The sequence below is a fragment of the Diplotaxodon limnothrissa genome, linkage group LG16 (assembly GCF_057381915.1).
Source record: "Diplotaxodon limnothrissa isolate DT_005_m linkage group LG16, D_limnothrissa_male_GT1.1, whole genome shotgun sequence".
Taxonomy (NCBI): Eukaryota; Metazoa; Chordata; class Actinopteri; order Cichliformes; family Cichlidae; genus Diplotaxodon; species Diplotaxodon limnothrissa.
The window spans coordinates 21019602-21033141 of NC_140611.1; the positions used below are offsets into that span (position 1 = coordinate 21019602).

Sequence of the window (13540 nt, forward strand, 5' to 3'; positions counted from 1 at the left end):
CGCAAGAGGGAGAGAAAACACACAACAATTTTCCTGTTGGTCTACAGTGAGTCACAGCAGCAGCCATCACCTCTCAGTGAAGTAGCTGCTGCTTTTCTCTTAACTTGTCTCAGCTGCCTGACTGATGTTCTGACTGGAAATTACAATAAGGCTGCACACTGTGAGCCCGGTTTGAGTTGACCTTGCAGTGCTGAAACATCATCGTTTTTCCTTCAGTTCGTAGAAAGCTAAGCTTATTGTTTGGTTCATCACAGGATCCCTCCACCACATAAACATTCCTTCTGTGAAGCTCTCTCAGTGCAAACACAGGCACTTCGATCAGCGTCAAAGGAAATAAGTCAGGGATACGTAATGTTGCATTTACGCACTTTGCTATTTTGAATACAACCTAACTAGATTCTCCATTACTCCTCCATTACAATACCACTGAGATTATAAACAGACCTAACAGCTGTGATGGTGCACAGGCAAAGCGCACTGTTCAGAAAAGGGCACAGTGGATCACAGTAAATCCCTGCAGCACAGGTGTGATCGACAACCAGTAGCAGTAAAAGGCACTTTGACAGAAACGGTTCATAGGAGCAGCTCGTCTCTGACCTCCACCCCTTTCACCTTCTGCTCATTTCAATGTCTTGCTCCTGCTGTCCACAGGAAATCATATTGTTTGAGATTGCTTCCTCTGAGAGCAGGAAGAGGTATTCGAGGGAAGGAGACCGTAGCCAAGAAAACAGCCTCACACCACTTGTTCTGAATTCTGCTTTGCCTTCCTTTCTCATCGCTGTGTATGTACACCATGTGCCCAGACTGACGGACTATAAGTCCTTTCTAAAAGAGGCAGTTTACGCAATCAAATCCTGCTTACAAGATATCAGCATCTAAATGGTGCACAGCTTTAGAACCACGGGGGGAACTTTGGCAGCCTTGAAACTAATATTGCATTAAATTAAGAAACTGTGTGAGAGTCTGAATACCACTGTACCATTGTACAAATAGATTAGGGAACAATCAGTCTTCACCTAATCTCCCTTTAAAAAGCAAAACTCATTAAAAACATGTATCCTCTTAAAGAACATCATTTTACAAAATGACTTGTTCTGGATCTCTTCTATGCTCACGGCTCGAATCTGGGATTCATTTAGAAAATGACACATGCAAACCAGCAAGAGATTGTCACATAGTTTGTCATAGCCCAGGGGGAAATGCATTGTTACCCAGGTTTGCACAGGTTTGTTGTCAGTATCAGCTGATAAGAGCGTGGCTGTTTTAATGTGCGGTCTCCTGGCATTGTGCTGGCTGGATTCTCAGTCACTTCCTCAACTCTGCGGCTGTTTGCGATTTACTTCCAGTAAAGATCGTGAGCTTTTTATCCGTTTAAGGCTCTGGGCCAGCTGCTGTCCAGTTATCCAAGGTGTCAGATGTATGCTGGAAAAATAGCACAGCGCAGTTTTCCTGTGCTGCGCATTGGCTTGTCAGCCTTGGGCTGTGGATGGAGGTTAAAAGTTTCTTTTCCAAAATGTTGTCATACTGGTGTTTTGTTTTCTACCACTCTGTGCTGTAGAGATACGGAGCACAATGCCCTGATTTTCCATCTTATTGCCATATATATACTTCATAGAGACACAGAGGGAGGGGGCGAGACAGATGGTCATGGTCATTTAGACCATATCTCGCTGTCACACATAACCAGAGTCAGTGTTAGCCAGTCGATTCAAAACCTTGCACTGTGGACCAAACAGCTATTTGCTATGGAAACAGCTGCTCGAGGATTTCCTTCAGGAAGAGATGAGAGGTGGTAAGAAATCATATTAACATCCCCTGTGGCTTTTGTAGCTCTCTTTCTCTCTCTCTCTCTTTAGACTTGTGCTTGGTTAACTTTTAGTTTTATGTTCTGGCGTTTTATTGTGAAGCACTTTATCTTGAAAGGTGCTGTATAAATAAAATCTTGCTTACTTACTTTGCTTGTAGGGATTATACTGTATATAATTTCCTTCCATGAAAGTATATTTGGCTTTTGGCTCCTTTAGAGTAATGTCTACATGTTCTGCTACACCACCAAACAGAGCATTAACTTCAAATGCGTGACGCGTTGGAAAAACCTGTTGACCTGTGACCTTCAACCCTTTTTTCTTTCTGAGGTGTTTTAACCGGCTTTTATTTCTTAATTGCGTAGTAAAAGCTAAAAGTAGCTACATGCATATTCAGCCCATAAATGTTAGAAGTCACCACTTGATCCAGTTTGACAGGTTTTCTTAACCCCTCCATGATGGCGGTCATCTGTGTCACCCATAAAGCTGTCTAGTAAACCGCCTTATAGGGTCATTCTCAGCTGAGACTTCCCAGCCTGTCACTGCCATGTTTGGATCTTACCCAGACTCTCAATAATGCTTAAGTCAAGAGATTAGTTTGAAAAAAAAAAAAAGAGAGAGAAGAAGCAGTCTGACTGACACCTCCAGATAGATGGAGACTGGAATCTGAAGGAGGGTTTCATCACAGCAAAGGAGAACAGTGGCCATCTAAGCCATTGCACTGAAATTGTGAGTGGTGTGCCGCGGGGGGAAATGGGAAATGTCCAGTTCAGGCCAGGTCACAGCACTGAAAAAGGGCAAAGTCTTTCTGTGCTGACTCGCCCCTTTGATGGAGGTGTGTTTCGCTTTCTGTAATTTAATCTGTTTTAATAATTTGGAACAGGACAAGAGGGAATGTAAACACACATAATCTAATGTTTAATAATAATATTATTATTTTCTTTTACATGGCTACCAAATTTCTTCTCCTCCGTCTGTCTCTCAGGGGAAAAAATGGCTGTTCTCATGTGACAGTATCCAGCCCTAAAGCGATTCACAGGCAGAGAGGCTATTTTTGTGCCACACAATGCCACTCATACACCAGGTCATTCCCATCAGCGGGAATGCAGATGACCTACAGCTGTCACTGATTGTCTGCTTGTATTTCTCTTTTCCCCTTTTCCCCCTCCTCTTCCACTCTATTCATCCTCCACCTCAGAAACTCCCCCTTTCCCCCTCCGGTGCACCCTCTTTTCACCTTCCCCGTTGTTCCTACCAGCTCTTTGTGCTTCAGGTGTGCGCCCAGACCGTGAGTAGTGATGGGGGACTGGACCCTCCTGGGGAATTTCCTAGAGGAAGTCCAGGAACACTCCACTTCGGTCGGAAAGATTTGGCTCACCATCCTCTTCATCTTTCGTATCCTGGTGCTGGGCACGGCGGCAGAGTCCTCGTGGGGGGACGAGCAGAGCGATTTCCTCTGTGACACCCAGCAACCAGGTTGCACCAATGTGTGCTACGACAGGGCCTTCCCCATTGCACACATCCGCTACTGGGTGCTGCAGATTGTCTTTGTCTCTACGCCCTCCCTCATCTATATGGGCCACGCCATGCACACAGTGCGCAGGGAGGAGAAGCGGCGAAAGAGGGAGCAGGAGGAGAGAGAGGCGAGAGGTGAAGAGGGAGGAGACCTGGAGGGGGAGAAGGAGTACCTCCAGCAGAAGGAGAGCGGAAAGGAGGTGGTTGCTGACGGGAGTGGCAGAGTTCGCCTAAAAGGGGCGCTGCTGCGGACCTACGTCCTGAGCATTTTAATCCGTACAATGATGGAGGTGACTTTCATTGTGGTGCAGTATCTTATCTATGGGGTGTTCCTCGATGCGTTGTACCTATGCAAGGAATTGCCCTGTCCCAATCCGGTTAACTGCTACATGTCACGGCCCACGGAGAAGAATGTCTTCATCGTCTTCATGCTGGTGGTGGCCGGCGTTTCTCTGCTGCTCTCTGTGTTGGAGCTCTACCATCTCGGCTGGAAGAGCATCAAGAGGTGCATACACAAAAAGATGATGCAAAAGAGCAAGCAGAGAGCTGTGACGGTAGCGGTGTCTGCAGCCTTGGAGTCCAACACCTCACCACAACCCTCAGTCTCCTGCACCCCACCTCCTGACTTCAACCAGTGCCTGACAGCCCCCGCCTCCATAAACCGCATGACCTCCATGGCCTCTCATCCCTTCAACACCAGAATGGCGCTGCAGCAGAACTCAGCCAATCTGGCAACTGAGCGACATCGTAGCTGCGACAACCTGGAGGATGATGAAGACTTCCTCAGGATGAGATACAACCAGGTACCAACAGGCCTGCCCAATAACTGCTCGCCATTGCCTCTGCTACACTCAGTGTACTTGAAGGACAAACGGCGCCTGAGCAAGACCAGCGGGACCAGCAGCAGGGCTCGCCAAGATGACCTGGCAGTATAAATTCACAAAGTGTGGTGGATGAGGAAGAGAGGAAGAAGGGCTGGACCTTCGGAAGAAATGTGTGTCTGGGAGATAGATCTCTGTGATGGAGGCATGAGCTGAGGCTAACTATGAACTGTAGCACCAAGGCCTGACACTTGAGCACATGTGATGAGTGGATAATGTGAACTTGACTTGTGTGAGCTTTGTGTCCTAGAGCTCTAAAGAAAAACTGCAAAACAAGCTGTAAAGGAGAATAATGAGAACAGAGTAACAGGTTTGACACCTGACTATTGCACATTAGGAGTAGAGAGTCCTTTCATTTTAAACCAGTTAACTACAGATTAGCTGATTTTTGTCACACACAAATGCAAAAAAAAAAGAAAAAAAGATTTGCAATAAATAGACAAGATCGCAGTATGGTAGAAACTGTGAAGCTCTTCGATAAAGTGCCTTATCAAGCGTCAGAAATATCTATTTCCTTATGACATTGTTTTTGTAATTATTTAAAAGCCGTGGTAGAGACTGTCATTTGAACCACTTGTTGACCTGATTGCACTATACCTGCAGGCAAACATAAAAACCTAACTGCAATCTCAAAGCCTGTCAGTGAAGTCAGTCCTATACTAGTCAGAAGTCTTCTGTGCACAGAAATGAGAGAATGTAGCCTTTTACAGGATTTTCTTTTTGAAGGTCCCTCAAAGAAAAAGCAAGCGGTCCTGCTTGGATGTTGTTATGAATGGATTCAGCCACTAGGTGGCAACAATGCACTAGCGTTTCCCCCTTTCTCTCCCGGAGCCATTGTGTTAAAAGTGTGTTCCTAAGAAGTGTGTGAGTCGGTTGGTGTCTTTGAATGTATTGTTCTTGTAGCACAGTAACTGTGCGGGTAGTTCATAACCATGTTGTGAATATACGTCTTTACAAGTGGAAGATGATTTTTTAAAAATATATACATGTATATGTACATAAACATAGCATAATATTTGAAGAACTGTCCATCCTGCTGTACATCCACTGCAGTCTTTGGTTATTTCACACACACATTTATGCAATAACTGTCATCGCAAACCCACAACAAATAAATAAATCATCAGCTGTACAATCTGCTCTGTTGTTCTCAGCGTGTGATTTATTCAGTGCCGTACAACACTTGCCTTTGATTTGTCTGTCGTATGAACATAGAAAGACTTTAGTATATGTAAATATGCACACACTAAACTGTTAGAATTGCACAAGATGAACATTTAGAACAACTACCATTTAAATAACGTGCTCAATGCAGAAATGCTGAAATCAAGACAAAGTGATGCAATTTCCAGATCCGAACAAAGATGAAGAGTCTCCAGCATTTCTGAATCACTGTACCATTGCTGCAGCGACTTTCTGTTTGCCGTCCTCACAAAGGACCTGCAGGAGACAGATTGTGGAAGATAAGCAATGTTTACACAAACAGAGACTGTCTCGCCATTTCTGCCAGGATGCTGAGGTCTGGTATCCAGCTTAATCTGCCACATGCTGAAGCTGAATTGGAAAATCCTTGTTGCTTTTGTATTATTTTTATTTCTGTGGAACCTCAGAGCTTTCTGAGATTGAGCTTCACAGAGATATTTGTGTATTCTGAGTTAGACCAGGATGGTGATAGCACATTTGCTGCTTAATAAAATGTTTTCCTGTCTTCTTTTCTAAAGGATTCATTTTTAAAAAATAGTTTGAAAATTGTGCAAGAACCAGAATCAGCTTAAAAGGATATAAATGGTCATACATTAAAGAAAGACAAACACGAGACTAAGCATCAAACTAAAATTAATACAAATGTAAAACCTACAAGGAAGTTTATAAGTTACTCTACAGTGAAAACTATTAAGTGTTATATATCTTTTCCAATTGGTGTCCTTTTAAGACCTCTTTCCAAACAAGAGTAAGCTCAAGGAGATTTTGCTTTACTTGAGTTATGATTCAGTAATGATTAAGAGGACTCTGGCAACATGGAAGATGAAGGTCCCTTCAGTGTGACTGGAATTCGTGAGCAAGTCATGCGTTAGGTATCTCTACGTGAATGCGTGACTCACGTCTTTTTTTTTAAAAAGTTAATTCCTGAAAAAAAGTCTTCTTTTTAAAGATCTTATATAAATATAAATGGGGCATGTTTCTTGTTTTTTTTCTGCAGCTCTGCTTAAGACTTTTGGAAATTTAATTTAATAGATTTACATGCTGTAGTTAGAAGGAAAAACTGGGGGGAAATTCAGACAAGTATTAATATCTTTTACTAAAATAAAAACAGCTAAACTTGTTGATATAACACACATAGAATAAGTACGTTTGTGCCATAAGACGGCTGAGATCCAGATCAGGGTCAGCCCTCTTCTTTACATTTTCCTTAAGGACCTGAACATTCTTATAATTTTTTCTAAATAGTCTTAAGCAACAAAACTCCAGGCTTTTTTCATTAATTTTCCTGCAACTGACCAAGAAAAAACTCCAGCAAAGCCCTGCCGCAGGACCTGAAGTATGCATCTGGCCCTTTTTTATTCATCTACTGTTCACTGTAGCTTCATCAAAAATGCTCTCAGTGAAAGGGTGACTGTCAAGAAGCTGCTTTTAAGGAAGGGAAACAGAGAGAAGGTGCTGAGGTACGCCAAATTACGCAAGAAGTAGACTGAAAACCTTGTCTCGGGAAGTTCAGGCTGTGCTTTAGAACAAAGGTGGTCATAGCAAATATTGACTTTCAAGCTTGTCTGAACTCCACAAACTGTACTGCATATCCATTTTTATCTCAAGTTATAATTTTTAAAAAGAATTGTCTTGGGTTGCTCAAGACTTTTGCACAGTAGTGTACATTTGCAATTAAAGATTACAACAACAAAAAAAGCCCAGAAAATCCTCGCTTTTGGATAAACAAATTGTCCAAATTCGAATATATTTGATCTATAACTTTATAAAATAGATTAAAGTAACAAATCCTCTTAGTTCGAAATGCAGATACAGTTTCTTCCTGTAGAGGGGAGTAGCGTACTTTGGTGGTGTTCTCCCCTTCAAGTCTCCAAACAAAAACAGAAGAGCGGCAGTACTCCGAGGGGATGTCGGGAAATGTAGTTTAATCTTCACCTCTCTCTCATTTTCTTCTATTCTGAAGCATTATTTGCCGGCCTACAGTTACCGACATGACTTGCGCCTCTGTACTGGTGGAAACTTAGTTGCTGAATGACTGAAGTGAATTTTGTCATCTCCCGGACGCCGTGTATGTTTTAATCGAGGGTAACACTTTATTCTGTATCTGTAGGTAATGCCGTGGCTGTGTGGTAGCAGTGATCTTCCTTGGTGATACTGGCATCGAGGCTGACAGCAGGGACTTTACCCTCTGCTGCACCTCGCTAGTTTAGAGTTCACCTCGGTTAGCTCTGTTTTCGTAACGTGTTTCACTGAGTTCCTGTTGCCTAACCTGTGCCCTGTGCTGTTGAAATGCTAATAATCTGAGTTTTATAGCAGAAGTAGATAGTGTTACAAAAAAATAAATATTTAATGAGGAAAACGTCACATCCTGGGGAGCTCATTGCACCAGTGTTGCACCATCAGAAACCGTCATCTTTTTTTTTAACGTTGATTCTCTACACTCACGCTTCTGTCTGTAGTAACAACTTCCGCTTTACTCAGTGTGTTACAGTTGGCCACACCATCATCATCTCTGACATCCCTGACCGTGACAGGAGGTCTAACTGTGCCAGGTAACACAGGTTAGTGAAAAGAGCAGAAGCAGCTGTTAGACTGATTTTAATGGCCTAACAAAGGCTTTTTAAATGTGAGGCTTTTGCTGCTTTTCTTGTCTTGTTTATTTGAAATCCTTTGAGTTTTCACAGTTTTGTATTGAAAGACTGATGAGGATTTGTGACTGCTGATTAACTGATGTTGTTCAAACAGAATGTCCAAATAATTTAGTTTAAAAGAGTTTTAAATGGATGTTTGTATGTTTTCATAGTCTCTTAAAACCATGCACTTGGAAGCTTTAATAGTTTTTAGATCAAATTCCAACTTTCTAATCGATCTCTTATGTAAGGGACACAGACTGTTTCGATCCTGTGCATATGCTTTATCTCACTCTCAGTGGCTCTGTGGTGACAGCTGGTGTCTTTTGTTCACAGCACAGCCATGAAGGGACTTTGGGGCGGAGCGGCTGCGTTAGGGTCGGTGTCCGTGGCGTTTGGCTCGATGCTGTGGTCACAGCAGAAGACTAAACCGGAAAAGGCTGCTACGGGTTCCAACCTTGCTGACACGAACGCTGATTCCCCTTACGAGCTAAAGCTGGTCCAGATCTTGTTCCGGCACGGCGCCCGAACGCCCCTAAAGTCAATACCTGATATTATGGAGGTAAAACTGTCTTCCGTTAAGAGCATGTTTTGTAGAAAATGATGTTTCACACATGGAAAAAAAACTGCAAATTCTTTTTTTCAACAAAGGCCCAGTGGGTGCCAACGCTTTTGGAGCCACCGCCGCACACCAGCATCGACTATGTAGTGACAGATCTTCAGGGTGGCCCCAGGCCCCCGGCTCCTATAGAAGACAGCTATCGGAAAAACATACTTAGTGTGAGTCATTGTCTTTTTTGTTTTTTTAAATAGGTGTGATGTGGCTGCTGGCTGTCATCTGGCTTAGTTGACTTTGACTCTCACTATGAAAATGATGGAATAAATCTAATAATGCTGCTTTGCTTTTAGTGGTATGACAAAGTTAATGTCTGAACACATTTCTTCTGGGCTTTCCATAGACCTTATGTGTGTAGCACACTTGTTACTCTCCTCAATTCATGTAGTTTTTCTCCATCTAGTGGCTTAAAGGTGCCACTACAGACATCACTGGCCTGAGCTCACTCACTCGCCGCTGAACTGTACGTAGAGCTTCCTATTGACATATCGTGTCCGGTCACAGTGTCCGTGGAGCTGTTACTTTCCTGTGCTGAGAGCTGCTTTGCTAAAGAGGTTTAACTTCACTGGATTTAGCTTAGAAAACTAAATCCCCCAATATGGACTCCGGCCATTCTTGTACCACATCCAGCCCGGATTCCTGCATGTGATCACAGGTGTGTGTCTGCCCGGCCACATCTGTGGGTATATAACCTGATCCTGTTTGTTGTGTTTGGCAGGGTGGCACATTCCCTGGTCAGCTGACCACACTGGGCATGCAGCAGCTGTATGAGTTGGGCAAAAGACTAAGGGGGAGATACATTGAAGAAAGCGATTTCCTTACCTCCACATTTAACCCAGCTGAGGTCTAGTAAGTGGTCCAAATCATAATGAGGAGCAAGGAGAAAAAAAACCCTCATATCTGTGCTCTGACATTTTGATAGATTGGGTTTATGAGTGCAAGTACAAAGGATATGAGTTTAAATGCTTTTACTATTTTAGAACTGGGTGCCTTCCATGACCTATTTTTTTCCTCCTTATTTCTAGCGTGCGCTCCACTAATATTGTGAGGACCATTGAGTCTGCCAAGTGCCTGGTTGCAGGGCTCTTCCAGCAAAAACAAAAAGGTAGAGCGGAGATGTGCAGTATGTTACTTATCCCATTTTTCTGTCTCATCTCATCTGTTTATTTAATTTTTCATTTATTTTGCAATTTCCTGTTCTACTTGCAGCAATTGTGCCTATTTTAACATCGGAGGCCGAATCTGAAATCCTGTATCCTAACTATCACGGATGCAAGATGCTTAAAATCCTTTGCGGGTATGAAGAGAGTGTGTTTTCCTAGCAATAGAGTCCCATCAAGCCTAAACCATCCTACTGGAGCCTTGAAATAATGTGCTGTGGAAACATTATGAGCAGAGTTGAGGCGCCTGTGACAGGTTGTCACGGTGTATCTGTGTTTTGTGGCTGACACCGCGTGTGTTCTTTGCAGCCACCGCTGGGCAGAGTCGACCACTCTGCCAGACATCGCGGCAGACCTGCAGAGCATCCAGAGCGAGCTGGGGATTGCTGCTCACCAGAAAGTTGACTTCTTCCTCATTAGGGATGACATGGTTGCCAGAGAGGTGACACTGCCACATTGTGATTTATGTGACTTTTTGCCAGCTCTTGCCACAAGCTATCAGAATTACATAGGATTTACTGTAAAGACGTGGCCAGGAAGCCGCAACCTCGCAAGCTGCTCCTTATGTAAGATGAAACTCAGCATCAGAGTTCATTAATCTTCTTGAGATCCAGCCTGATATTAACCCAGATATTAAGATTGACAGCATGTGTCCATGTGTCACAATAGAGGGTGAAATCACATTTAATGAGTAGGAAGCCGCAGTTTTTCTGGAGGGTTCTCACTAGTCAAAGTCAGCGGTGGTGTCGATGTCTATCTGTTGTCATTTAATTCTCACAGACAAATGAAATCAATGCATTTAGCTTCATGCTATTTAAACAGAAATTATACGGAGTTATTTGAAGACTTGCGACTTGTTCCTTTGCATTAACAGACACACGGCCTGCCCTGCCCTCAAGTGCTCGACACCTGGAGGGATAAAGTGGAGCAAAGAGCCGTGGATATGATGTGCCATATCTTCGAGCCCAGCAAGAGGTCAGATTAACCAAAGTCACCAGTCCCAGGGGCTTATCTAAAAGGCCAGATTGAGATTTACCACTTGTGCATTCAGCTTCACAGGCTGCCTTTCTCTTGCTGTCTGTGGCAGAGAGAGCTTGCAGCTGTCTGTGGGACCTCTCTTGCACATGTTGGTGGACAACATCGAGGAGAAACTACAGGGCACCTCATCAGAGCCAAGCAGGTTGGATGCGCATTATTTCACACATAACTGTGGTTGGTCTTCAAATGCTTCACTCTTGAAATGCTCTCTCGAACAGGAAGGTGTTTTTGTACTCCGCACATGACACCACTCTGATTCCTTGTCTCTTGGCTTTGGGGATTTTTGACATGAGATGGCCACCGTATGCCGCTGATCTCACTGTGGAGCTGCACCAGAACCGGAAAACTAATGAGGCCTTTGTTAAAGTGTCATATGTAGGCGAGGTAGGAGCTGAGAATGTGTCGCAGGATGAGCAAAAACAAAAAAAAAATTGCATTTTTTTTTTTTCTTTCTATAACCTCAAGTTACTTTTTCTTTCTGCAGGATCAACTCATTGGGGGTTGTAGTGCAGTCTACTGCCCCTTGGAGGAGTTCAAACGGGTCCTCTCCACGTACTCGCTGAGCCCTGAAGACTACCACTCGCACTGCAACAGAACCGTAGGCCCGACCGAACCCTGAACCTTGAGCAAGCCTTCGCATCGGCACACCGCTGACAGCCAGCACGCATCATGCCTTTTTAACATCCTCAGTCCTCTCTCCATCCAGCCGGCATCAGTCATTATCATCTCACTGTCAGAGCACGCTGGAGTACAGCCACTTTTGTAGAGCTTTCGGGTTACACCGCTTGCTTTCAGGAGTCAACATCATCTTGTTACCATGGCAATCGCATTAAAGGTGCTATAAATGACATTTTGAAGCACTGAATGGTGCACTAGAGCACTGGCATCTTAAGACCAAAGCAATCACCCCCCCACCCCCTTTCTCTCTGCAATTCATTTACAAACAGAAAGGTTGTGCACACATGAGCCAACAAAAAGCATCCAGCCCCGACCATCACTCTATGCAAACACAGTAAAAGCCATTAAATGGCTGTGATATGCTGCATGCCCACCCACCATCAGCGGCACTTTTCCCATATTTTTTGTCCTGCATTCAGATTGGATGTGTGTTTTTAAAAATAAAAAAAAAAACACAGATTTTGTTTGACATCTTAGATGGACTAACAATTGATGGGGTGCTTTTATTGCGCTTGGTAATGTCATAAACTGTAGTAACATTACCTTGACTTCCCCTGCCTCTTCTGTTTGTGCTCTTTGTGGGGGTGGGGCACCATGTGAATACTCTGAACTGCATTCTGTCTCTTTATAAATGCAGGGAGGACAAACATTTTCAAAGGGAGGGACTCATACACTAACGCACAGTGGCTACAAAAACAAAGAACAAAGACACTCATTTTACAACACGCAGGAGGCTTGCAGCTTCGTCCTCTGCTAAGATCATCATCACTCCACTACATCTGTATGAATAGCTTTTTGCTGCTATATGAAAAACCCGATATATAGAACCTTTAAAATTAAGTTAAACGATTAGTTCAATAACAGCTGAGTGCAAAGTGGAAGAGTGTGATAGATGCTTTATATTTGAATGCAAGTTAAGCTTACTGATTAAGGCTGAAGTTATTTTATACTTTCTAATTGTTAACCCCACAATTAGCTTCGTTTTTAAGAATAAACTGGTAACTCACCTGAACAGGAGTAAGGTTTACATTTGTTTGGGATTCTTTATGGTTGCAAGCATTTGCTGCACTGGGAAAATATAAAGCATATGTGAATGCTGCAAAGAAAATCATGTTTTTTGCAACTAGGGGACATCTCAGTCAGTAAAATGTGGTTTGTGTTTTTAATTAACTTAGAAATGAGGCCTTTATGGCACATTGGAATGTATTACATCAGGCTTTAGTCTAGCATTGATATTTATTCATAGGATAAATTTGTTGTTTTTCCTCTTTTTGGGGTGGTGTTTGTTAACATCTCCAACAGCATTCTCAACCTTTCCTTTACACTTTTAAACAACTACTGCAGTTATGCATCACACTGATATATGGACAGGTTTGTATTATGTGGCCTGTGTCTGATTGCTGATTAAATTATTCCATCAAATCAGTTGCGCTCCCAACTGTATTCATCATATACGGTTCGATCATTCTTCAGGGAAGTATAGTTTAATGTACTGGATCAAGTGTTTAGAAAGGTGTGGAGTAGAGACTGTGTTAGAACACTTATTCTGCTACATGTTTTGAATGCAACATTTTGCCTCCTTGTGAGACCACAGTGCAATGCATGCTTGAATCACACGGACCCAAGCGTTGCGCTGTTCCAGAAACACACGTTGTACCTCATCTGTGGGAGGTTCCCATGACCTGCCACTCAAAATGTAAAGATTTATTTTGGTTTGGTGTGACATGAATACAGATTTTAATCAATATGGAGTCTTTTTTTTTTCTTCTCCCCCCTGTAAGCTCACATCTTGCGAGAGGCTCTGAACTATTCCCACAGGCCAAATGAAACTTTTAAAATACAGGTTAGAAAAACCTCAAGGCCTCTTCTGAAGCTAATGGAGAAGCATTTGAACGCATCAACAAGCTTGAATCTATTTTAGAAGTGTGGTGTCCTCTGAAAATAGTCTCACTTAGTACCTCCTGATAAAATGTCAGCATATCAACGCTGCTCCTTAATATGACTTGCACTTCTT

The 13540-nt window shown here is 43.1% G+C and overlaps 2 protein-coding genes across 5 annotated transcripts; both read left to right on the plus strand.

The window, feature by feature from the left end:
* The first annotated feature begins 3103 nt into the window (after positions 1-3103).
* Positions 3104-4255, plus strand: LOC146616112 (gap junction alpha-5 protein-like). 2 transcript variants are annotated; one of them, XM_085375309.1, is made up of 2 exons: positions 3104-3868; positions 3899-4255. In XM_085375309.1, the coding sequence occupies exons 1-2, from the start codon at positions 3104-3106 to the stop codon at positions 4253-4255; spliced, it is 1122 nt and encodes a 373-aa protein (XP_085231435.1). The 2 variants fall into 2 exon arrangements, with proteins under 2 accessions (XP_085231435.1, XP_085231433.1); XM_085375307.1 differs by having other exon boundaries at positions 3104-4255.
* A 3180-nt stretch (positions 4256-7435) lies between these two features.
* On the plus strand, positions 7436-13242 carry acp6 (acid phosphatase 6, lysophosphatidic). 3 transcript variants are annotated; one of them, XM_085375306.1, is made up of 12 exons: positions 7436-7472; positions 7896-7956; positions 8371-8596; positions 8686-8814; positions 9369-9499; positions 9676-9755; positions 9860-9947; positions 10120-10252; positions 10685-10785; positions 10862-10990; positions 11067-11232; positions 11333-13242. In XM_085375306.1, exons 1-12 carry the CDS (start codon positions 7436-7438, stop codon positions 11465-11467), a joined length of 1416 nt encoding a protein of 471 aa, XP_085231432.1. In that variant the 3' UTR covers positions 11468-13242. The 3 variants fall into 3 exon arrangements, with proteins under 3 accessions (XP_085231432.1, XP_085231430.1, XP_085231431.1); XM_085375304.1 differs by having other exon boundaries at positions 7438-7489; positions 7896-7965; positions 10898-10990; XM_085375305.1 differs by lacking the exon at positions 7436-7472 and having other exon boundaries at positions 7660-7965; positions 10898-10990.
* The last annotated feature ends 298 nt before the right edge of the window (positions 13243-13540 follow it).

What these genes read in the sequence shown, in the direction of transcription:
- LOC146616112 (XM_085375307.1), top strand. Translation starts at nt 3,104, where the DNA reads ATGGGGGACTGGACCCTCCTGGGGAATTTCCTAGAGGAAGTCCAGGAA.
- acp6 (XM_085375306.1), top strand. Translation starts at nt 7,436, where the DNA reads ATGACTGAAGTGAATTTTGTCATCTCCCGGACGCCGT. An exon ending in CAATACCTGATATTATGGAG is followed by an intron (nt 8,597 to 8,685) that starts GTAAAACTGTCT and finishes TTTTCAACAAAG; the next exon opens with GCCCAGTGGGTGCCAACGCT. An exon ending in ATCTTCGAGCCCAGCAAGAG is followed by an intron (nt 10,786 to 10,861) that starts GTCAGATTAACC and finishes TTGTGCATTCAG; the next exon opens with CTTCACAGGCTGCCTTTCTC.